Below are 24,747 nucleotides of genomic sequence, written 5' to 3' on the forward strand. Positions count from 1 at the left end.
TCAAAACAAATAGGTCTAAGAGAAATTTTCATTTGCATCAATAAATTAGAATTGCTAAGAAAAATTTCTTTCTATAGGTTTGAAAATGCTCATGTTAGAGCCATACTTGCCCAGATGACCACTTCAAAACAGAAGAGATAGGATTTACCGCAAATGTTTTCTCTTCAGTCTTGTTTGTTAACAACAAAGCTGTGCCGACTGATAGTATCTCAGTCATAAAGCTCTTGGAATGGATAGAGGCAAGAAGGACCTCAAAGGAGAACAAGAATACTATTTCTGTTAACACCACCTACAAACAAAAGCTAATCTTTGGTAAGTTTTTATTCTATCCAAGATAATGTGTAAAGCTTTTTGGATGAATTACCTCATTTAATCTAACACAATCTTGTAAGGTAGGTATTATTCCCATTTGAATGGCAGGTAAACTAAAGCCCAGAGAGGTTAAGTTATCTGCCCAATGTCACCCAGCCAGCAAACAGCAGAAATGGAATTTAGAACTGCAAACTCCAAAGACCATGTTCTTAACCTGAAGTATAAACTGTTTCAATTCATGATGTCTTTACATGGTAAGTTCACTATTTTAAATTAAAATTTTCATGTGAAACATCTGAGAGTTGTTTATCCCCAAATATGAACTATATCACCGATTTAGTCTCCATGATTCCTTTATTTCACGTCTTAATATAATCATTTTTCTCATCTTAATAAACATCTATGCATGCTGATCAGAGATACCATATAAAGCTATCAAATAATGGGAAAAAATGACTTTGAACAGAAGTCCCAACACAAGGAAGTTACAGATATTCAAGGAAGCCTTACATGTAGTAACAGAAAAGAAAGTACTTTGGACCACACCTTACATTCCCTATAATACCCCTGAGGAATCAGAAGATTTCATTTTAGAAAATATTGGTTTGGTTTTATACTTAAAGTGTAAGTGACATAACCATGGGAGGACCACTGGTACCTAGGAAACAGCCTTGGAAGGCAGCAGAGTGCCCAAGGGAAGAAAAAAACAGTAAACCCAAAATATTCTTATAAATCTCAGCTCTGACCCAGACTTGACATCATGTAAGGGAGGTTCTGATGCTGTTCATGTGGTCATAAAATACAAAGAAAGCATAGTAGAAAAGGCAAGAAACTAATGGTATAAAGGCACTCCAGTGTTTCTCGTCTCTCCACCAACTTCCACAGAATCACATGGCAGAAAGCCTCCTGTCATATGACAACAATAAGGAGAACAGATTCAAACTGGAGAGAGACAATCCACGGCATTCACCCACCTCCCTTATGCCTTGGTCATTCGGTTGGTTACCTTCAGAAAGAAAGACCATGAGAAAAAGAAGAAATTGAGTGATGATAAAAGCTTATACACCATCAAAGCAAAAAGTAAAGCTTTTGACTTAAATAAGATGAGACTCCAAGGGCAAGATGGACAGACAGGGGCGCAGCTGAGAACTGAGCAGAAAGGCTGAGTTTCCCTGGTATTTTCTACTTTTCTGGAATAAGAACTAAAAACTATTATGCAGTCAGGAGGGCTTGAAACATATAACAGAGCAGAAATTATTATTTTTTTATGATTATGTAAAGGGCAGTGGCCAAGAGCAGCCCTTCTGTTAACAACAAAGAGGTGTAGGTAAACACATAAGCAATGCTACCATAAAGTGGAGATTTTTGTTTTAACAAAATCTATATTTATATGATTATATTTCCCATGGTTGAGAGTGGCTATAATTAATGGATTTCCCTCGTTCTCCTAATGCAGCCATTTGTCAATTCAAATACAGAATGTCCAATCAATTTTGATGTATTTAGTAAGCAATTTGTCAAATGGTGCTATAATCCAGTTAATATATTAATTCTTGTCATGGAGAGAGTTCTGACAACTACATGGTTTTCCATAACTGGTTTGGAGAGAAAAATCTGCGCTGGAACTCAACGGTCATTCTTTGGAGGTGACACGCCTGTGTCCCAGGATCTGAGAGCATGCCACCCACTGTATATCACTTAATAGGAAAACTGCTTTGCTGAACTAGACACCTGGGGTCTACTGGATGGTGTGGCCGCCAGTTCATTGTAATACTGGTTTTCTTTGAATGCCTGTGTGTTTCATACATTTTTAATAAATTGATCAAGCCAATATATGTGACACTAAAAATGCCAAGTATGTAAGCTTCCGAGAGAGGAACAAGGCTTTACCAATGAAATGTATGCATCTTAAACTTAAAAAGTACTTTTTTTTTTTTTTAAATAAATACATAAATTTATTTTAAAAAAAAAGCAGAACTTTAGTTCACAGGCCATACGAAAACAGTCAGCAGACCAGTTTGCCAATCCCTGGTTCACGTGATTCCTACTCTTTGAGGACTGGCACCATAGAATAGTATATGAATGATTTTTATGGGACTTCCCTGGCAGTCCAGTGGTTAAGGCTGCACGAGTTCGATCCTTGGTCAGGGAACTAAGACCCTGCCTGCGTCGTGGTACACCGCCCCCCCCAAAAGCCTTTTAAGAAGGTGCTACCCTCAGGTATGAGGATGACACATATGCGCACTTCCCGTAACAGTAGGTATAAGAGCTGCTAGTTACAGGGAGCTATTAAACAACAAAATCTAACAAACCACTTCCTTACTTTTACTAGCCATACTTCTAAGTACCTGGTAACTAGAGAACATTTCTATCATTGAACAGTCCTGTGTTACATCTGATAGGAGGGGTATTTATTCAGTACATCATCACAAACCAGAATAATACAGTAACAGTTCCAACAAAAGGTTCACATGTTTATTACTGAGCTACACAGTGAGCAGTGGTGAGGAAAGATCAAGAAAAGAGGAGAGAGCATCAAACACAGGCAGCTGTTCCAGACACTAGTGATGTTCTGATTATGTGTGCCACTTCTTATGCGAGGCTCCTTATAGACCCAGCTTGGTTCTTCTCCAATGTCTTCTCTTAGAGTTGTACCTGATTTTATTACCAGTTTTCATTCGAATCCACTGGGGAATGGGACGATTCTGCTTTTGTTTCTTGGCCAGGAATCGTTTGATCCTGAAAGTCTTGTGAGAAGACATGACGAGGAGCAAATCCAACCGCACATAGGATGGCGGACAAGAGAAAAAGAGCAAAAAGTACTTTTATAAACACTTTCCCCTATTCTTAATGTTGCTTCATATGAACTGCTAAAGAAGTGGCTCTCAATCTTTTATTTTCCTATCCCAACATCCCTCAGGTAAATGACTGACTCCTACCAGTACTTAACAGGGCACTGTACTGTTAAGGTCACATAGTAACCATTAGTCAAGACTCTTAGAAGGCCACCTTCAGCTTACACAGTGTGAAGCTCTGGACATGACAGTTTTCTTACTTTATATTTCATCCAATAACCACTATGTTATCTCCATCTTTTCCCCAAGTCTATCTATGCACTGGGGGCTGGAGAAAGAACCACGGAGATTTCAAGTAGGTGGCCCAAATTTATATCACAGAAGAAATCTGGACTATAGTGATCAAGGAAGTAGCAAGTTCTTTCTCAAACTTTTCAGTGGGATATTTAATCACTACCAGTTTGGGCATGGCAGGAAACAGAAGATAGGTTTTTAATGTACCACAGATAACCTCCATGGGTGTATTTCGCAAATACTTTCCAAAGATGATGGCTCTATCCATTCACTATGTCCAAACCTTTCCTTATTTCTCTATCAGGAAATGCAAAAGCAGACATGAAGGCAAATCCTTTCTAGAAAACAATACTGAAAAACATGGCAAAAAAAATTTGTTTTAAACAGAAGAAAAAGAAAGAAAGATAAGAGGAAAGGAACATTACATTCATCTTCCAGACGCTAGGCTCCCCTTAGCACATTTATGAACCATGCGAGAGCAAATTGTCAGAGTGATTTGGCACAAGCCTGTGTATTTAAAAACCTGCCATGTGCACTAGTCCTCCAGACTACCAGACGTCCCATTGTTTGATGTGTCTGCTGAGAAAGGTGCCCTATGTGTCAGAAAAGCACACTGAATATTTTTCAATGACCCAGGGGGCAGAGGTCGCTTATTATAAATGGATAATGAGACCTAATGCAGTGCTCTGAGTATGGACAATGAAAGGGTCTATCCATAGCCCCTGGTGGATTGGTCATTCAGGCTTTTTTTCCTCTGCACACTTAATGGAGTCAAACAATTGACAGAAATTCTATAGAGAAGGCTGAAACTGAGAGAAACAACTGTATTCTAACTCTGATAGACAGATACAAATAGTGACCCTGAAATGGCGCCAGAACTCCCGTCACCACTAACGTAGCAGACAGCTGTAGCATTCCCCCTAGATTCCCATTTAGTCATTTGTTAGCAATTAACCTTACTGATGGAAGTGATGGCACATCAAACCACAAGCTCCTGCCAATATCAACCCATTACATTATTGCAGGTAAGCAGACAGAGACCATTCTCTTTAGTTCCTTATTTTTGGAGAAAAAGGCAAACAGATATCCCTGTACCCTCCATCCTATATCCCCACTACCCAACTAACAAAATGCATATTCAGGGGTATCCGTATCTGAATATAAGAACCTTAAACTCTGGTGGGATAGAGTAAATGACAGCAGAAGCAGAAGTACTCACGGACTAGAGGCTTTATGACCAATAGATTATTTTTCTTTAATCTATCAGAATCAATGTTCTATCCCAGCCAAATCTGCCAATCCGATGGCAATGAATATTAATAGCATAAATGGAAAAGAATATACTGTCAACTGTACCTGAAAAAAAAGCAGGTCATAAAGCAACCTACAGGGCTTCCCTGGTGGCACAATGGTTAAGAATCCGCCTGCCAATGCAGGGGACGTGGGTTTGAGCCCTGGTCCAGGAAGATCCCACATGCTGCAGAGCAACTAAGCCCGTGCGCCACAACTACTGAGCCTGCTCTCTAGAGCCCGCGAGCCACAACTACTGAAGTCCACATGCCTAGAGCCCGTGCTCTGCAACAAGAGAAGCCACTGCAATGAGAAGCCCGCTCACGGCAATGAAGAGTAGCCCCCGCTCACCACAACTAGAGAAAGCCCGCGTGCAGCAACGGAGACCCAACGCAGCCAAAAATAAATAAATAAAATAAATAAATTTATTAATAATAAAAATAAAGCAACCTACAGGAACAGTAAGTTGTGATGTCACACAGTTGTGTAAAATAAAGTAAGCAAGATATTTAAAAGTACCAAAAAACCCTCTACAAAAACTTTTTTGTTTCATTTCAATTTTAAGAACAATTATGACAGGAAGGTGGTTTGACATGTAATTATGACAGGAAGGTGGTTTGACATCATTTCTCCAAATGATAAATACTACAGCAAATGACAGAAATGCCAAGACTTACTTCAGAATGGAGTATAGGTCATTATGTTGTAAAATAGAGGACTTTTGATGGTGAAACATCTCAACAATAAATCAACGATGACAGAGAAACCCAATGAACTATTCCATAGGTGTGAAGATCTATGTAAAGATATGGGTATCAATAAAAAGCATGTATCCCATAAACACAAAGGGAAAGAAGAAGGAAAAGAGGGTACTCTAAACTTTTTGATTAACTATATGATATTTTTTCATTGAGGAAGAAAATGTATTCAATTTCATAATGTTCCCTAAATTATTCAACATATATATGGCTAAATTCAGGGTCAGTATGTCTCAAACTTCTAGTCTCCTGAAGAAAAACACCATTCATTTCACTAAAATCATTTCTCTATGGAAGGACATGTCAGCGGATAAAATTAGCTATAAATAAGAGAACCCATCAAATACAACTCAATATGAAGTGGTTTCTTAAGTACCTCAGATATTCAGACCTAGATAGAGCAGTATGACACACCCAATGACCAACAATGGACTATAAATACTCTATAAATAAGTCCTACATTACAAGTTTCCTCTACAGGAGAAAAACATTTCTTTCTTTCCCCTTCCACCCTACCCAATCTTGGGCAAATATTTATTATGGACAATGCAAGGAAATAGTGTTGAGTACCTCCACCATACTTGGTACATACCACAACAACGATGCAATCCAGGATGTTAGGTTAAATCTAATGTGACACTCCAAAGAGAGCAGCTCAGAAAACTGCTGCACATTTAACTGCTTTGCCAGGGCACTGATAATGACCATGGTAGAGGAGAGCAATACTTTTTTCTTCCTTTTTGCATCAGTATGTTCAAAATAGATCACCATTGTATTGTAAAACCAATGAAACAAGACAGTAAAATAGGCTAAAAATGTCTTCAACTCTAAACCCAAAAGTGTGACTTTATATTACAAGGAAAAATATTTCCTATTTTTACTCTCACAGTTGTAGCCGGTAGGCCAGCAGCACAAAATTTAGTTGGGAATTAAGATCTCTAGAATCTCACCTTAAATATGCTGCCTACTTGTGTTTTTCATACTTCTATGGGTAAGACAAATTTCAATACTAGCTTTAGGTATTATCTACTTCATTATATATACCGATTTAAATAAAAGTGCTAGTAAAGTCCAAGTGATCAGTAAAGCAAAAACATTTTTAAAAAGCCGATATATCAATAGATAGCCCAGCTATTGAAAAGTAAGGTTTCAGGTGGAGCTTTTAGAATGATTAACACCGCCTTCTTACATGTTATGCTGTCTGCACCATAATGGAACCTCATCTCTCCTCTCTAAATTCTCTCTAGGATAAAATTATTTCAGAGAAAGCTTACATCAATTACTAATTATATATCCAAACAATCTCAGAAAGGAGCTCAAATCTATAAATACACACATGGAAGGTTCTGAGTTATTTCCAAGAACCTACTGAATATTACCACTAGGATACATACTGCATGCACCAAAACAGATGCAACACTGCAATCAGCAATTCTCTCTCCTACTCTAGGCAACATATTTCTCTTTAATATTTCAATGAATGGCATAACCTACTGTTAAGCTAGTCATCCATTCCTCCTCACTTTTCTTCAGTAACCTCATATAGTCCCAAATCCTACAGAGGCAACTTGCTCAATTTCTCTGAAATTCAGCCACTTCTCTCCATCCCCACTAACAATTAACTTCTTCCTTCTTTGAATTTCTTTTTTTTTAACTTTTTATTTTATATTGGAATATAGCCGATTAAAAATGTTGTGATAGTTTCAGGTGCACAGCAAAGCGACTCAGCCATACATATACATGTATCCAGTCTCCCCAAGACTCCCCTCCCATCCAGGCTGCCACATAACACTGAGTGTACATGTCAATCCCAAACTCCCTAACTATCCCTTCCCTCTACCCTCCCACCCCTGGTAACCGTAAGTTCATTCCCTAAGTCTGTGAGTCCGTTTCTGCTTTATAAATACGTTCATTTGTATCACTTCTTTTTAGATTCCACATATAAGCGATATACGATATTTCTTTTTCTCTGTCTGACTTACTTCACTCAGTATGACAATCTCTAGATCCATCCATGTTGCTACAAATGGCATTATTTCATTCTTTTTTATGGTTGAGTAATATTCCATTGTATATATGTACCACATCTTCTTTATCCATTCCTCTTTCGATGGACATTTAGGTTGCTTCCATGCCTTGGCTATTGTAAATAGTGCTGCAATGAACACTGGGGTGCGTGTATCTTTTCGAATTATGGTTTCCTAAGTCATTTCTGTGTCAGCAGCTATGGCTTGAATTCTCTGTACCTCCTTCATCCTTCACCATCCTTTCTATACCAATTAATTCATGCTATTAACAAGCACTTATCACAATGTGTTATAGATACTCATATACATGTTTTTTACTTGTATTTATGTTAGGGAAGGTAATGAGTCAAAAGTAAGGCAGCAGAACTGGTATAATGTAATATCAAGATAATACATAGGATTTAAGGACCAGAAATGTAAAAAATAATTAGGGTCACCCATATCTACTACTGGCCACATAAAAGAGACTAGATTTACATTATCTCCTAAAATAATTAAATTAGCCCTAAGCAAAAGGTTATTTTGAACCCTCCATAACAAAGCTTAAAAATAAACAAAGAAAGAATCAAATTTATTCCAAGTAACTTGACTACATCCTAGGAAAACAGAATAATCCACCACTCAACAACATGAAACCAAAAATGCCCAGCATCCTATCAAAAATCATTAGGCACATAAAGAAGCAGGAAAGCACACCCAGAAGAAAAATCAATCAATAGAAAACCCCTAAGCAATACCAGGGTGAAAAGAATTAGCACACAAGGACTCTAAAACAACAATTACAAAATATATGTCTCGTATGTTCAAACAGGTACACGATGAGGAAAGAAATGAAAGATATAAAAGAACATCCAAATGGAACTTATAGATGAAAAATATGGTATCTGGAATGAAGAATGTGTTGAATAAAACAGATTAGACAGCAGAACAGAAGACAATATATATAAATACATAGAAATACAAACTATACAAAATCAAACAGAGTGAAAGAAAGAGAATTTTTCAACTCAACAAAGAATCAGTGAGCTGCGAAAATATCAACTTGTCAACAGACATATAATTGGAGTCACAAAAGGAGAGAAGCAGAGTGACAGAAAAAAACTGTGAAGATGTAACTGCATTAAAATTTTCAAATCTGATGAAAATTTAAAATTCACAGATTGAAGAATCTCACAGACTCCAAGCAGAAGAAAACCACACCACAACGTTATGGTTTAAATACTTTTTCCTATTTTTCTATATTATTTCTATTGTTTTTATGTTTTCTATTTCCTTGATTTCACTCTGATCTTTATTATTTCCTTTTTTGTGCTTTAATTCGCTCTACTTTACTAGTTCCTGAATGTGAAAGCTGAGTCATTGATTTCATTTTTGATTTCATTTTATAACATGGGCATTTAGTCCTATAAATTTCACCTTGAGTAGTGATTTAGTGCCATCCCACAAATATTTCATTTTTCTCTGAAGTTTTTATTTTGAAAGAATTACAGATTCATAAGAAGTTGCTAAAATAGTAATCAAGATACAGAACGATCCCATCACCATAAAGATCTACCGAACCCTTCATGGTAATATTCAACACCCTCCCTCGTACTCTGTCTCTCCGCATGATGTTCTTAAGAATCATCCAACTTGTTGCATGTATTTATACTTCAATCTACTATTTTTTTTCCCTGAATAGTAGTCTAAGATAGGGATGTGTTCTGTTTTCATTTTCATTCAGCTAAAAATAATCCTAATTTCCCTTTTGACTTTTCCTGTGAACCATGTATCATGTAGAAGTGTATTGTTTAGTTTCCAAATATTTGTAGATTTCCCAGAGACTTGTTAATCATTTCTTATTTAATTCCATTGTGGTCAGAGAATATACATACTTTGTATAACTTGAAAGCTTTTAAACTTATTGAGACTTGTTTTATGGCCCAGAAGAAGGTCTCTATTTGTCAATGTTCCCTGTGCACTTGAAAAGAATGTACATTCTACTGTTGTTGGGTGGAGTGTTCTACTTAGTCTTATATTAATGTAGCAAGCGAGGGTTTAAAGTGGGTTTCTCCAGTCTGGTGGTTGCCAAGGGGGAGGAGGTTGGGGTTAGCAGATGTAAACTTTTATATATAGAACGGATAAACAACAAGGTCCTACTGTAGAGCACAGAGAACTTATATTCCATATCCTATGATAAACCATAATGGAAAAGAATATTTAAAAAAAGAATATATAACTTAATCACTTTGCTGTACAGCAGAAATTAACACAACATTTTAAGTCAACTATACTTCGATAAAAAAATTGCTGATTAAAAAAAAGTGGGTTTCTCCTAAGCAGCATATAGCTGCGGTTTATTTTTTGATCCATGACTTGTTTAGATGTTTAGACCATTTATAATTAATGTGAGCATCGACATGCTTAGGGTTACATCAACTTGCTTATTTGTTAACATTTTATTTCCTTTTTGAGCACTTAGATTGTTTTTTTATTTCATTACATACATCTTTAACAACCTTCAAATGATGTTGAAGTCACATATACTATAAAAACTTACAATAGTATAGTTCCATTTCCCACACTCCTGGCCTTTATGCTACTGTTGTCACACACACACACACACACACACACACACACACACGTATGTGTTTTAAAGACCACAATACATTGATACTATTTTTGTGTTAACAGTGAATTATATTTGAAAGAGAGTTAAATAATTAACAAAAAACCCACATATATGCTTTAACCATTTTCAGTGTTCTTCATTCCCTTCCATCTAGTGTCAAAGGCTCTCCCCACCTTTCCTATAATGCCTTTATAAGCAGAGAAAAACAATTATATCCCCAATAAAACATTGGGGGGGGGGTTCTATGGATCCCAGTCATCTTTCTATTGTGTATCAAAGCTATATTTCTGTTGAGTGATCCTTTGTTACCATTTAACAAAGAAAACTCAGTAAGCTTAGGGAGGAACTTCTCACATACCCATGGATTATCTTGGGAGTTCAAAGTCTGACCTACCCCCAACAAAGCTAGTTAATGTCAGCAACTTAAAAAATACTGCTGCTGCCAAATTACCTGAAAGAAAAGGAGGAAACATTATTTTTGCGCTAAATAAAACTTTCCCAAGTAAGCCCTGTTTCTAATTTACAATTTGGGAAGCTCCGAAGCAGACTAAAGAAAAAGCATTGTCTACTCTGGGATCACATTCAAAGCTGGTTGATATTTGTTAGTCTCGTCTAATGTTTATCTTTGTTTATGGCAAAGAAATACACTGAAATAAAAAGCCTATTTTAGAAAAGGTAACTATAGCATGTGTTTTTTGTTTTTTGTTTTTTTTTGGAAGGAAGAAAATATACCGTTAGCACAAAAATCACTAATCACCACTACTATAATCTTTTTATAAACGATTCTCAAGATTTCTTATGACCCAGGCAAAACTTTTTTTTTATATTAGATTCTTGACTTTTACCTTTACTGAGCTATATAGCAAGATTAGATTACCATCTGCATATCCACTTTGCACACATAAACTAGTCAATCTACTCAAACCATATGACTTTTTTCGCTTATTCTAAACAGCAATTTCTTATGGCTTATCCTCCTAATGACAAAGGAGTGATTTCTACCTCCATAGTGAGGAGCTCTTGTAAGGAGCAGGCTTCTATGAGTCAATTTATGATACACCCAGATTGCTCAATTTTGTGTCATTCCATTCAATTAATATGGGTAGGAAGTGTGACTACAGTTAATACAAAATTTGGAGTTTTAACTTACTTCACTAAATTTAGGTAAGAAGTCTTTAGTGTTCAGGCAGGTTTCCCTTTCCCTTACCACCAGTCACCTTTTTACCACATATGCAGAACTTTGTTTACAACTAGTGGTGTATTTATTATGATTACAGGGCTGAAAGGGGAGTGGGGATTCCTTGCTAAACATCCTGCTCTCCTACTCTCCTCTCCCTGAGACAAAGTCTCTTTCGCATTTCCATTTACATCATTCTTTGTCCACTATTATTATAATTTCCGGAGTTTGTACAAGTCTGCTTCACTTGATCCACAGAACCAGATACAATCAAAGAAAATACTGACAACATCTGTGAAGTTTGCATTATAGTTTTACTCCAAATGGTTATATTTGAAAATACCTTTAGTAATATATTTATCAACAGTTTGCAGGTTGGGAAGTAAGAAGTGATTTTCAATATGGTTAAATAAAACAAAAAACTTCCTGCCGCCAGGTACAGTATACACATCATCTTTTCAAATGGCTTCAGTAAGGGAAACCGGAGAGAAAGCAAGAAGGTAATAAGAAAGTCTTCTTAATGAGGCTCTAACTTACAGAGAGGGCTCAACAGATGGGTAGGCAAAGGCATTCTCTCTAAACTGGCTCCAGCATTGCTTTTACCAATTATATTTCAGCTCTTACTCCTCTGATGCAGATGTCCATGTTTTGCATATTTAATTGCTTCAGTCATGAAATATACTATCTTGTCGAGGACTCTCGATCAAATAGCCTTTCTTTATGTCGAAAACATGACTTTAAAAATCCAGGCTAAATCTGTGTCTCTACTGTCAATGTAAAGAAGCAATATAATGATTATTACAGAATTACCTGCCTCTTAGGTATTTTTTAACTTATTAAGTTATATCTATGGTAACATTTCACTAGATAAGAGGAAACATAATTATGTCACTTAGATATATGACAGACATATTAAGTCTATCACTTAGATGACAGATCTGGCAACATCGTCAAAATCACATATTCAGAATGGGGATTCCATTGTTAAGTCCCTGAAGTCTAATATTTGAAAATACGCACTTCTGAGATAAGAAACAGAGGTTCAGAATGATGCTTAAATGTATAGATTATTTTATAGTTTTTAAAGGACTTTAGCATCACTTCACTGACCACAGTAACACCTTCATAAGAGCAAGTATCATTACTGATACTTTATATTTTCCAAGTTATTGAGAGGTGGTCTAGAACTGGAAACTAGGCCTTTTCACCCTTATCCCAATGCTAGTCCATCTGGAATTCAAAAGGTCTCACATTAAATGCATTATATTATGTATTTTATTTAGAAACCATAGAGTCATCAGTGACTACTTTCTTTCAAATTGTCTAATTCTGTTCTAGTCCAACTGCGCAACATCTCATGGGTTTGTCCTGTCTTCTCTGTAAACAGCCTTAACTAAAGCCCTCTCATCTTGCTCCAGGATCACTGTGCCTCCACTCCCCCCCACCCCGAACCTCTTATTACAACACTGCCAGGGTGATCTTTCTAAGATGCAGTTCTGATGGTGTCGTTCCAATGCTTGAAAACAACTGATGGCTTGCTACTGCCTACAGTGGCGGTTCTTCAACCATGCAAGTAGAGCTGCTAAAATAAAGTCATATCCATCAGCTTAATTCACTGGAACAAAAAAATTAAGGAATAGAGATAGTTGCTTTTTTTTTTTTTTTTTTTTTGCCCATATCTTTTTCTCACATATTTGGGACTTGCTACTGTTTGTCTACTGAGCAGACCTATCAAAATAACTAAACAAAGAAAACCAATATTAATTCTGAAAAAGTTACCTACACTTAATCCAACAATTAGTTATTTTCACCCCTATTGAGAAGTAGGGGGAAATGTTCTCGTGAACACTGATATTACATAAATGTCATGTATTTTCCAAGTCATATGATAGAGTTAAATATATGCTTAGATAACCTAGACCCTAACAACTTTTATGTACTCTGCTTCTTGGAACCAGAAAACCACTTACCTATTATCCCTCTGTGAAAGCTTTGGCAACTTAAGTCACTGCCCTCATAATTCAATGTATAACCCTTCACTGATGCACCTGCCTCATTTCCTTTTATCTTTTAACACCTGTCTCCTGAATTAGATACTGAATTCATTGAGGACAGATGCAACATACTATTCTCATTTAAACCACAAGTTCCTGACACATAGAAGTCACTCAAATACATGAAGAAGAAGAATCAGCGAGTTCTATTATACAAGAGAATGAGACTGCCAACTATTTGTTACAATTATAGAGTTTCTTAACTTTAGAGCAAAGTCAATATACTTTCTCTGTTTCCAGTATAACATATAACACATTATAAACATAAAATAAAATTGTTTTACAAATATTTTACTTCATGCTGCATAATACAGCTAGGCAAGAAATTAAGTCTGATTCAACAAAACTCCATTAAAAACATGTCAGTGTTGATTTTTAGAAAGTTTCTTAAAAACATGCAGTACTCAGAGCCATCAAGTAAAATTAAGGATCCAGTGAATTCTACAAAACTGAATTATAATTGTAAAGAATTTTTAATTCTATGACCATAAACTGGATAATAAATATTAAATTATCTTTTCAGGCCTCACCTACAAAGAAGGCTGTTTCTAGTTCAATCTACATTTTTTCTCCTTCAGTAAAAAAAGAATCCAGTCAATCTATACAAATGTTAGGGCTTAGGTATAAAAGTAAACAAACAAAATCCTGATGGAGCTGGAATCACTACTTCATTATTGCAAGTAAAATTCTACAAAGCGAAAAGCCTGCTGATACAATTTTCACAGTGAAAAGTGTGTAACTTTTTTCATGTCAGAAATAAATTCCAATTTCATGAAACTTTATTATATCCTAGTATCCACATTTTTTAAAAAAAATTTTGAGCCCACCAGATATCTCATGGCCAGGGAATGTGAACAGCTAGAGGCATACTTAATGTGTGCTAAAGCTTATGGTATACATTTGTATTAAATATCTTACTTGCCTCAGTCTGATTACTTACGGCCTCTGGCCTATGGACCAGTGGTAATATGCATGGTTGCATTAAAAGTCGGCATTTTAAAATGAAAGCTCAAAATACTCTATGCAAGGAAAAAAATGAGAACTACTCACGGCCAGCAAGCAGGAACTGATAATACTGTACTGCATCTGCAGCGAGGAGCAGAGGGTGGTTTGCGTTAAATGGTGGTTGCAATTCATTCCATTGAGGAGTTCTAAGGAAACAGCAGAAGAATATTAATATTCAGGCTTAATAGATGGGATGTAAATCACCATCACTGTCACCACTTACAGACATTGATATAAACTCACACTATCTTTGTAATCATTAAAATGAACTTGTTGGAGTGCTGAAACCTGAAACACAAGGCCATCTGCTTAGAAAGAATAAAAAGGTGGCAGTGAGTCATACAAATTACATACAGCCAATATTAGTTTAAAGCAGACGACCCTTCAATACAAGACATACAAAACATTGAACAGAGAGGAAGTGTGGAATTCAAATGTCACAACTAATTTTTACCTAATTTCTGACACTTGTTAGAGCTCTCTATTCTTAGAATATGTATACATTTTAAAATAGAGTAAAAGCAGATAAAAATGGCTTAAAAAAACACAGTTAATGGTTGACTTATTAAAGACCTAATTAGCATCTGAATGCCAAAATAAGCCACTTATTTCAATGATGGTGCAGTAATTTTAATTAGATCTGCCCATTCCTAAATAGCTTGATAAATAAGATATTGATCAGATCAATCCAGTGCAGTAAAGTACTAATAAAGAATGGTAGAGCCTCCAAAAATCAATATAAGAATATTTTAAAATGTCATAAGGAGAGAGATCATTTTCATATCCATTTTTGTCTGTTTCCTTCCATACACATCAGGACCAATTTTTTCTGTCTCTCCTATACTATTGTACACTATATTGAATGGATTTTATCCTAGATCTTATTTTTCCGTCTTTATACTAGATTATAAATGTTCTAATGATTACGTGCTTTTGAGAAGGACTCTGATTGTTAATAAACATTTTTACAGTGATAAACCATTATATCTTGGGGAATCACTTTAAAGGAAACCTTCCAATCTATTTATATTAGTTTCCATTCCCCATAATGGCTATCTCAATGTACTTTCTATTTGCAGTGAGCATGAGACTGGAAACAGGGGAAGCACTAAAGCTCTTTATGTGGGATAGGAAAAAAAAACAAGTCCTAGAAAAGGTAACTCAAAGATGCGAGGGGAAAGAAGTTCAAAGGGAGGTATTCTCCAAGGCAAACACCAAAGACAGCTGAATACATAGGACCACACAACAATTTGTACATGAATATTCTCAGGAGCATAATTCATGACAACTAAACTGTGGAAATGCTCATCAACTGATTAATGGATAAACAAAATGTGGTATATCCATGCAATGGAATATTATTTGGCCATTAAAGAGGAATGAAGTTCTGCTACATGCTGCAACATGGATGGACCTTAAAAACATTATACTAAGTAAAGGAAATCAGATGCAACAGGTCACATTTTGCATGATTCCGTTTACATGAGATGTCCAGAGTAGGCAAATCCAGAGACAGGAGATAAACTGGTGGTTGCCTAGGGCTGAAGGGTTGGAGGAAAATGGGGGGGGGGGGGGAGGGGATGACTGCTAATGGGTACGGGATTTCTGTGGAGGGTGATGGATGCACGACCTAGTGAAAATTCACTTTAAGTGGGTGAATTGTATTATATGTATTACATGTAAATTGTATCTCAATTAAAAAAGGAATGAATTATCAAAAAACACAACAGGGATAAATCAAAATAATTTTGCTGGGAGAAAGAAGACAAAAAGACTATGCACTCTGATTCCATTTATATAAAATTCTAGAAATTATAAACTGATCTATAGTGACAGAGAACAGACCAGTGGTTGCCTGGGGCTCAGTAGGTGAAGTAGGGATAAAGGGGGGGGGCAGGTGAGAGATTAGAAAGAGGCATAAGAAAACATTTGAGGTGATGGATATATTTATAATGTTAATTATGGGGATGATTTCACAGCTGTAAACATACGTCACACCTTATCAAATTGTACACTTTTAATATTTTGTATCTCAACAAAGCTGTTAAAAAAAACCCCAAAACCAAAAAAACAAAAAGAGATACTACCTAACCAGAGTCCAGCTGGCTCGGGGAGATGTCATCATTTCCAGCGGGGTGTCATCGCTGATCTTGGGGGCAGCGCTAAGCGGTCGTGGCTCCATCATGTGCTCCACTAAGGTCCCGTAGCAGCTAATAATGTAGAGGGATTCAACTACAACTTGTTTGGACTGATCTACAAAACAGGAAAACAGATCCTGGATATGTGATATTGGCATAAAAGGAGCACAGCATCATTTTGACAAGTTATTGACCCTTCAGTCCGTTCCTGAGGTTGCTGAGAGAAAATAAGAAGGCAGGAACTTTTTCACGTGGTGCCTGCTCCTTGCCTCAAAATTGTCTCTTATAAGTAGATGCTAACGAATATGAAAAGTTCTATGCTATCAAAATATTTTTAAATTTAAGCAATTTATTTCAAGAATGACATAAATATACTCAAAATTCTAGTATGCTCAAACAGTATTATACAGTCTTCTGTATTTGCCTGAAGCGTAGTAATTTGTCCCACATTACGAAAAATGAATGGTATCAGGTGGGACAGGGAAGGACTGACAGAAAAGGAACCCTGTATGGACTAAGAATTAGTTACACTGGATGCACCAACTCAACTGCATGAGAGACCCTTTGCCTAAATCAGCCTAACTTCTCATCTACTCTCTCTCAGGAAACTTCCTCCTTTAAATTTCTGGATTAAAACGAACAGACAAATGAAAAACACACACATGTCCTCCTCCCCCAAATCCTCATCCTTCTTTCCTCTCAACCCTCTTCCTTCTTTCCTCCCATGGCAAATGAAGACCAGTCATACTTTGAGGTCAGGTGCTGAATATGGATCTAATCAAATGACTTTATAAGGAGTACACATGTCCTCACTACCAAACCAGGTTTAATCCTCTATCTTGGGTTTTACAGTAAACCTAGGAGCATATAAAATCCCTCATGAATGCTGGGTGGGTTACCTTATCTCTACGCCAGAGGACTCAATTACAGCTGCTTTGAGAAAATGGCTAATGACCAGTAGTGGGACATAAAGGAGTAGCAAGTTAAAAGGGTAATTAGAACAGAAGCGAGAAGCATTTGAAATCGAGCTTCACAGAGGGTTTTAACTAGTAACAAAAAGTCATTTCGATAGCATCATTAAAGCTGAGGAGGTAACAAAAAAATAAAGATGGGATAAGAAAATGGAAGGCCTGCATACTTTACTGTATCCTCTCCCACTTAGGTAAAGAGCCTGCTGTGCCTGGGATCCTATTTCCAAGGAAAGGGCCACTGAAAGGCGATAACAAGGGAAAGGGCTGATGTCTGACTGCCAGTATTAAGCGTAAAGGAGAGCCATTTTGCCAAGAACAATACAGCCTGTGGAACCTGTCAGAAAAGTGCCTCGCTAACAACTCGGTTTCTGACCTACTTTAATAGTATCACAATAATAAGAGGAAATTTTTAACACTCAAAATTAAACACTTGGTCCACGAATGCAGGCACTCTTTTCTAAACAGAAACAATGAGGAATCACATACTAAAAGAGTAATTATATAAGTTGACTCTGGTGGTCAAAGGAGGGATTTTAAAAAACAACAACAACAACACTATATAAGTTCAAAGGGACAATGGTTACCATAAAAGATGATTCTTATTTCTGAGTGGGAGCCTGTTTTTATCTTTTAATTTATAACATGGCAGAGTTGTTGTAGATTATTTTTTAAGGACAGATTTAGCATTAGAAAACCTGGGTTCAAACTCTGATACCATAACCTACTAACTAGTGATTTTAGCTAAATTATTTAAACTCACTGATCTCAAATTCTTCATCTCTAAAATGGGGAATAACAACGTTTTTCCTCTCCACACTTTACAGACAATAGCATGAAATTAGTTTGAGAAAAATGTAAAAGCTACATATAATGGTATGGAATTGACAGCACTGAGAAATCCTGTATATTGTCACCAGCAAAACAAAATAAAAACACTCAGTGGGCAATTTATTCCATATTTATAGTGAGAGGATAGCCTGTCTTCTTGAGACTTGAGTAGTTGAGGAGAGACATGCTAACTGAGTGGGAACATTTTTTTCTATTGTTGGGCTCAAGATTATTCAAAGAGAACTGCTCTGAATTTTCCTCAAGAAACAAAAATTACAAATGGCAAGTTTAACTTCAGTAAAAATACGTACCTTTTTCTCTTTTCAGACCTGCATTATTTGCAAACCACGATCGGGATGTCCCAAACGTCGCAGCCACGCAAAATTCTCCGCCCACTGATTTGCTGGGTGAAATTTGTGGAGGTGGTTTAACTTTGCTTAAAAAATAAAATGAGAGTAAAAAAAGAAAAATTACTATGATAAAATCATGGTCCTTGAGAAAATGACATATTTCCCTTAAAATCTGCCCCTAAGTATTCAAACGCTCCCATGTGGACATGCATTTTGCCGTAAGTATAACTTAACTGGCGGTTGTGAGACTGTGATCTGCAGTAAAAGTAAAACTAGTTCAAAGCTCCAGAGTATTATTGGAATAGCAACTTATACCAATAAAAATTAGCTTCTTTTTGAAGAATGTGCTGGCAAAATCCATGTCGACCCATTTGAGAAAGATAACATTTCCCTGGATATTTCAAAGTGGAACAATAGAACCAGCAAAAACATCTCATAATAATAGAATAGTTTATCAGTTCACTTCAATATATAAAATGTGGGACTGACAATACAGTTGAATGGAGACAGCATGTATGAAAACACGAGATGATACAGAATGGGATCCTGACAATGCTCTCAGACATGTATGTATGGTTAGACAATGTCTGGTGAGTAGACCTAAAGATCTAATGCGATTACAGTCACTGATCTTCCTATTTCTTGTTTATTTTTTCTTTGTGGATTTGTGAAGATGATAGGTCTATTTTTATTCTGCTTCTCCTATGTTTGAGGACACATTAAGTAACTTCTGCTACTTCATATAACTACCATAAAAAAGTACTTGCTGTCCTCTTTGTTTTCCCCAAATCAGCTTTCAGCTTCTAATACCATTGACTTCTGATATCAGCCTTTCATTTTCTTGCAAATCCTATATTTCTCTTCTCTCCCAATTTGTCAAAGGCTGCCCCAAAGTTCCTTAGCAATTTTGTCAGGCACCTTAGAGAAATGGTGTATTATGGTCTCTGACTCGTAGACCAGGAAATAGCCCCACTGTACACTGGTCAAGATCACAGCCCAGTCGGGGCACAAGAATAATGTTCCGCCGCTGCTACTCAGTCTCCAATGTCAAATAACATTATTTCTACCTTCGTTTGCTCACTATCCTTTATCTCTTTATCTTTTAATGAAGTACGGTTAGACAGAGAAAGACTGGGTTTTGGAGTCAGGTGGAAACACGAATCTGAATCGCACTGCTGCCACTTTTTTACCTGTGTGAATTTTGATTAGGTTATTTAACCTCTCAGTGCTCAGACAACTAATATATAAACTATATAAAATAGAAAGACAGCAATGCCTACCTCTTAGGGTTATTTTAAGGTTTACAGCATTTTATTTGTTCTCAAAGTGGGGTCCCTGGCCAGTAGCACTGAGAACCTCTTAGACATGCAAATATTCATCAGGCCACACCCCGCTCTGGAGGTGGGGCATGACAATCTGTGTTTTTAATAGCCCTCCAGGAGATTCTGGCACACGTTCAGGTTTAAGAACCACTGTGTTAGGTAACGTGTAGAAAGCGCTGTGAATTCCCATATCATAGAACTCAACGCTATCTCCTGTATAGCACACAGCCTTCAACTAATTTTCAAAAAATCAGACTTCACTTTGGTAATCTCATTTTCCAGGTGTTATGACACCTGAAATAGTCTCTCACATATTTTATTTCCTGAGCCTTCTGTTTTGATGTCTTCCTCGTAGGGAAAGCAAAAAGTCTGGATCAGAAGCCACTCTGCTTGGTCTCTGCCTTTGACCAAATTCATGTAATGCACATTGCCATATATGCAAAGGCCTTTTCTTTCCATCATTAACATTTCTTAAACACAACAAGTTATTACCCATAAAAATCACATCCATGCCTAAATCACCAATATTAGTCACAGTCAGACTTCCACTGATAGGGAATAAAATGACAGTTTTTTAATTTTTAAGTTTCTGTAAGAAAATGCATCTGTTTCTGCCAACAATTTCACATCTTCTTGCTGCATTTGCCACACCTGCAATAATAACCTTTGCAAAACCAACAGAAGAGAAGACTCCCCTCCACCTACAACTGAACAAACAAGCACCTTCCCTTGGTTTCTGGGTAACCGGCACCAGAATTGTTCTTTCTGGTTATGATGCTCTCTGTTGTACTACCTTAGAATGTAAATTTTCCTTCAAAGCCTTTATTTCCATCACTGAACTGCTGTAAGTTCCTGTAACTAGCATCTTTTAACTTCCATTGGTCAATTTTTGGAGGCTGGAAGGCAGAGGAGAGAGGAAAAAAAACATTCCAGAATTTTTGGAAAGGTGTTTCAACTGCGTGACTATGTTTTTACTAGAATCACCATCAAGGAGCAATGGTCCTACAAAATGTACAAGTTCAAAGTTCTTTGCAACTTAATGAGTGCTATTTTTGTTCTTGCTTTTAAATCATGTGGTAAGCAACAAGATAGAAAACAAGTAGCATGCCACTTCTTAAGAGAGTCTATGGTGCATCTAAGGTATGCATCCTAAATAGATTTTAAAAGTTGCTACTGGGCCACTTAGCTACCTTTGTAATATAATAATCAATTTAGTCTTTAGCCAAGCAAATATATATATTTTGTATGTTTATTAGCTTACAGTCTAATCAGTTAATGTCAAAAGCTAAAGTCTTTTAGACTTCTTTAATGTTATACATAACTCAGCTTCTGAACACATAACTAAAAAGCACCAACACAGTATCAATTTACATAAACTCATTATCTCCTGCAGAGAATAAGTATCTTAGGTTAAAAGTATTCTTAAAATTATGAAAAAATGTTCAATTTTATTCTTATACTTCATTATTTCTTCTTGTTCTTCTGATAGGGCCTTCATAAATCACATTAGTAAAAGTTCGTGTTTAATAAGTAATTAAAAGGGGTTTTATCCCTGAAAATAACTTGCTACCTCCTGCATGACACAGTGCTGTGTATTGGGTATTTAGCATATTTGGTGAACATATTTATAACAAGTTATTTCTATCATCAACCTACCTTTTGGAATGACTGTGGTATTTAAGCAAAATAGAAATTTAAAATATGTGCGTATATGTACAAGATTTTCAGAAAAATAAAAAGGAGAAATAATCTAAAGAAAAGATTATTATTAATAAAGTATTTTCTATACAAAATACTCAAAGGGAGAAAATTTAACATTGATTCAATTTGCCCTTTATCCTAAAATTTTAAAAGACCAAGACCAGGAATGTTGGGTGGAAGCAGAATTGAACTATTCCACAATGACCCAGAATACTTCTATTGCAAAATCACCTTTTGTTGGCAGAAAGATAAAACGTTGAAAAATGATACATACGTGAAAGGAACAAAAGAGAAAAGTGCTAGCCTTGCAAATCATGCTCACTTATAGACTGGTGACCCAACCATTTTAGGAAAGCATTCCAGTACTAGCCTTTTTTTCTTTCTTCCTCTCAATATCTCCCTTTATCCTCTGAAAGAGACAATAAATCCTATTACAAGACATTTGCAAGTATAAACGAATACCTCTGGGTGTTTATTAATTTATTAAATTAATAATTGATATAAAAAATAAAAATTTTCAGTGTATATGGGGGTCCAGAAATTCAATTGTGCTGTGGTTATAAATGAGTACAAAACATACTGATAGGGCTGGTGGACTCCTTTCCACTGAGAACCCCTGCTCTCTACCCTCCTGAGCCATAAAGAACCCCGCGTTCAAAAATTAAAAGAAAAATTTGCCTTAACTTGTGAGCAAAACATAAAGAACTATGGAATGAATTCAACCTTCACCACATCAGAAAACATCACATTTACTAAACTTGATACAAGAGACAACATAATCAAAAGTAAAATTAATGTACGATGAAAAAAACAACAACAAATAAGGTGCTGAATTAAAACTCAGGAGTTTTAACATTTTGTCATTTCTTCTGGAAGACCTAACCATCTAACCATAGAATGAGAATCATTTTTAATACCATCAGATGTTCTACGGACATGATGACATCTTTAAAAATATTTACAAAGACTATTGAAGTTACCCATTGGCTTTTTCTGTATTACATAATTCAGTCAGAGAAACATATTGAATTTCTTTTGCCTGTTTTTTTTTTCCTCCACACTCTACTGCAAACAGGAAAAAAAAAAAGCAAAACTCTAATGATATCGGCTTTAAAATTATAGAAAAATTATGTCTATCTGGATAATTTTACTATGTTCTATAAAATAGGATACAAGTGGTGAATCTGTGGATGGCATGAAAAGCAACAATGAGGTCCAGTGCCTTGTTTAGGACACAAGCATGGAAAAGAGCTAAACTGAGATAGAAGCACCGTTTTCTTTCCTTCTCTAAAACATAAGGGTACAGTCAATATTTCAGTTTAAACCTTAGACACAATATTGATGTAAGAATTACAAGTGGTATTATGTCTTTGTGTTAAGGAAGAAAAACTTTTCTTTATGCTCCTCACTGTGATTGGGCTTTCAAAAGGTATTCAGAAGTTTTCTCTCACTCTCAACTGTGTATTCTAAAATAAAAACTAAGAGGGAAAATGAAAGTATTTATTTTAAAAAAAGATATTGATAATATATGTAAAATTATTCTACCACAAATTATTCTTAAAGATATGAGATTTCTGTAAACCTGCCAGATAAGATTCTCCTCTCCATATAAGTCTTTGCTTCTAAAAATGAAATTATATTATTATAATATTTTTTTCAATATTCTCAGAATAACAAGATTAATTTAAATCAGCTATTTATAAACAGATTGAAGACTCGGTGCTAATTAAAACTTTAAACATAATTTGACATGTAAGTTCTAACTCTTCTTTAAAATTAACCTTATACACTACAAAGATATATTCAAATGGACTACCTCTTGTCTACACTGTTGTGCATGTATTTTTTCTTTTGCTAAGAAAGTCAAAAATAGCAATAGTTTAAACATGATACTACATGCCGACTAGGAGCTTGATAAAAACTTGTTACTTATTTGTAATGTAGAAAGCAAAATTCATTTTTAAAATTTCACAATGGCTATTTCTCTTAAAATTTCTGCATTAAAAAGTATATCATGTGTGTGATTCTTACATCATTTTATGCCATTATTTAAATTCATAAATCCTAGAGAATACATAATCTCCAGAATGTAGAAAATGGCTAAAGTGTCAAAGATGGTCTGCATAGTTAACTTTCCAACAAGCTTATTTGGTTGTCAAAGGAAAAGATATTATTATAAACTGACTCATCTGAAACTGCCTGAATTTAAACAATTAAAACAGTTTATCAAAGAATGAAGAATTAGTAGAAACCGTGATCAATCAAAAGCAAAATCTTAGCTAAATATAAATGTTTCAACTGAAAATTAATTTAAAAAAATTTGTATTAAACTTACATAACATTTTAAGAGGAACTATAAAATTTTCATATTCTTCCAAAATACAAATATTATCCTATACTGGAAGTTCTATAAACCTGATGAAATAAGTAACTTTATTTAGCATAATGTTTTATTTCAAAACAGTAAATAAAAACATTCTCAGGTTGAATGCTAAATAGCATGGAAAAATAAATAGTAAAAACTCTTAAAACAAAGAAGCTCTTATAAACAACATGGAAGAAGTTGTCAAATTTATATTCATTTTGCTGCCTTAATTTGAGGTTTCATTAAGATCTTAATGGGAAAAACATGCACCACCAGTAAAGGAACGTATTTTAAAGGAGGCTCTTTTAGGCTAGTATAAGTGACTAAAAACGAGTTTCTTGTGAGCTAACGATGGCATCAAACAAACCACAAAGCAGTCTTCTAAAAGACAAGCAATGATTTAAAAGTCTACTACATTTCATATATCCCTTTCTTTAATCTGGCTCTTTTAATCTTGTTTCAACCTCAAATCATTTCTGGTTGACAAGTACTTTTGCTTAAATTTGAGGAGCACATAAGCTGTTGAAGGCATGGGCTTTTCTTATTTCACATACAATGTTTGTCATTCCGTCTTTACTTCTATGCTAAAACTTCAATCTTTATTAACATACTAAAACTTTTTTCTTTGTACTTAGAATGAGAAATTTATCCCAAGATGGAATTTAATTCTAAATTGAGTCTACAAAGAAATGTTGGCATATGTTGAATCTGACATTTAAAAATCAACTGTTCACTACAAGCTCCTGAGT

The 24,747-nt window shown here is 35.6% G+C and overlaps 2 protein-coding genes across 2 annotated transcripts in view; both read right to left on the bottom strand.

Moving 5' to 3' along the window:
* BCAS3 (BCAS3 microtubule associated cell migration factor) overlaps positions 1–24,747 on the bottom strand; it is a 572,763-nt gene that overhangs the window by 300,640 nt on the left and 247,376 nt on the right. Inside the window, 3 exon segments of the mRNA XM_036838162.1 lie at positions 14,369–14,469; positions 16,411–16,576; positions 18,572–18,696. Of these exon segments, the coding sequence (XP_036694057.1) occupies positions 14,369–14,469; positions 16,411–16,576; positions 18,572–18,696 (392 nt within the window).
* On the bottom strand, positions 2,760–3,126 carry LOC118886201 (60S ribosomal protein L39). The gene has a single exon (XM_036835552.1). It carries the CDS (start codon positions 3,072–3,074, stop codon positions 2,919–2,921), a length of 156 nt encoding a protein of 51 aa, XP_036691447.1. The 5' UTR covers positions 3,075–3,126; the 3' UTR covers positions 2,760–2,918.

The sequence above is a fragment of the Balaenoptera musculus genome, chromosome 20 (assembly GCF_009873245.2).
Source record: "Balaenoptera musculus isolate JJ_BM4_2016_0621 chromosome 20, mBalMus1.pri.v3, whole genome shotgun sequence".
In the NCBI taxonomy this organism is placed as follows: domain Eukaryota; kingdom Metazoa; phylum Chordata; class Mammalia; order Artiodactyla; family Balaenopteridae; genus Balaenoptera; species Balaenoptera musculus.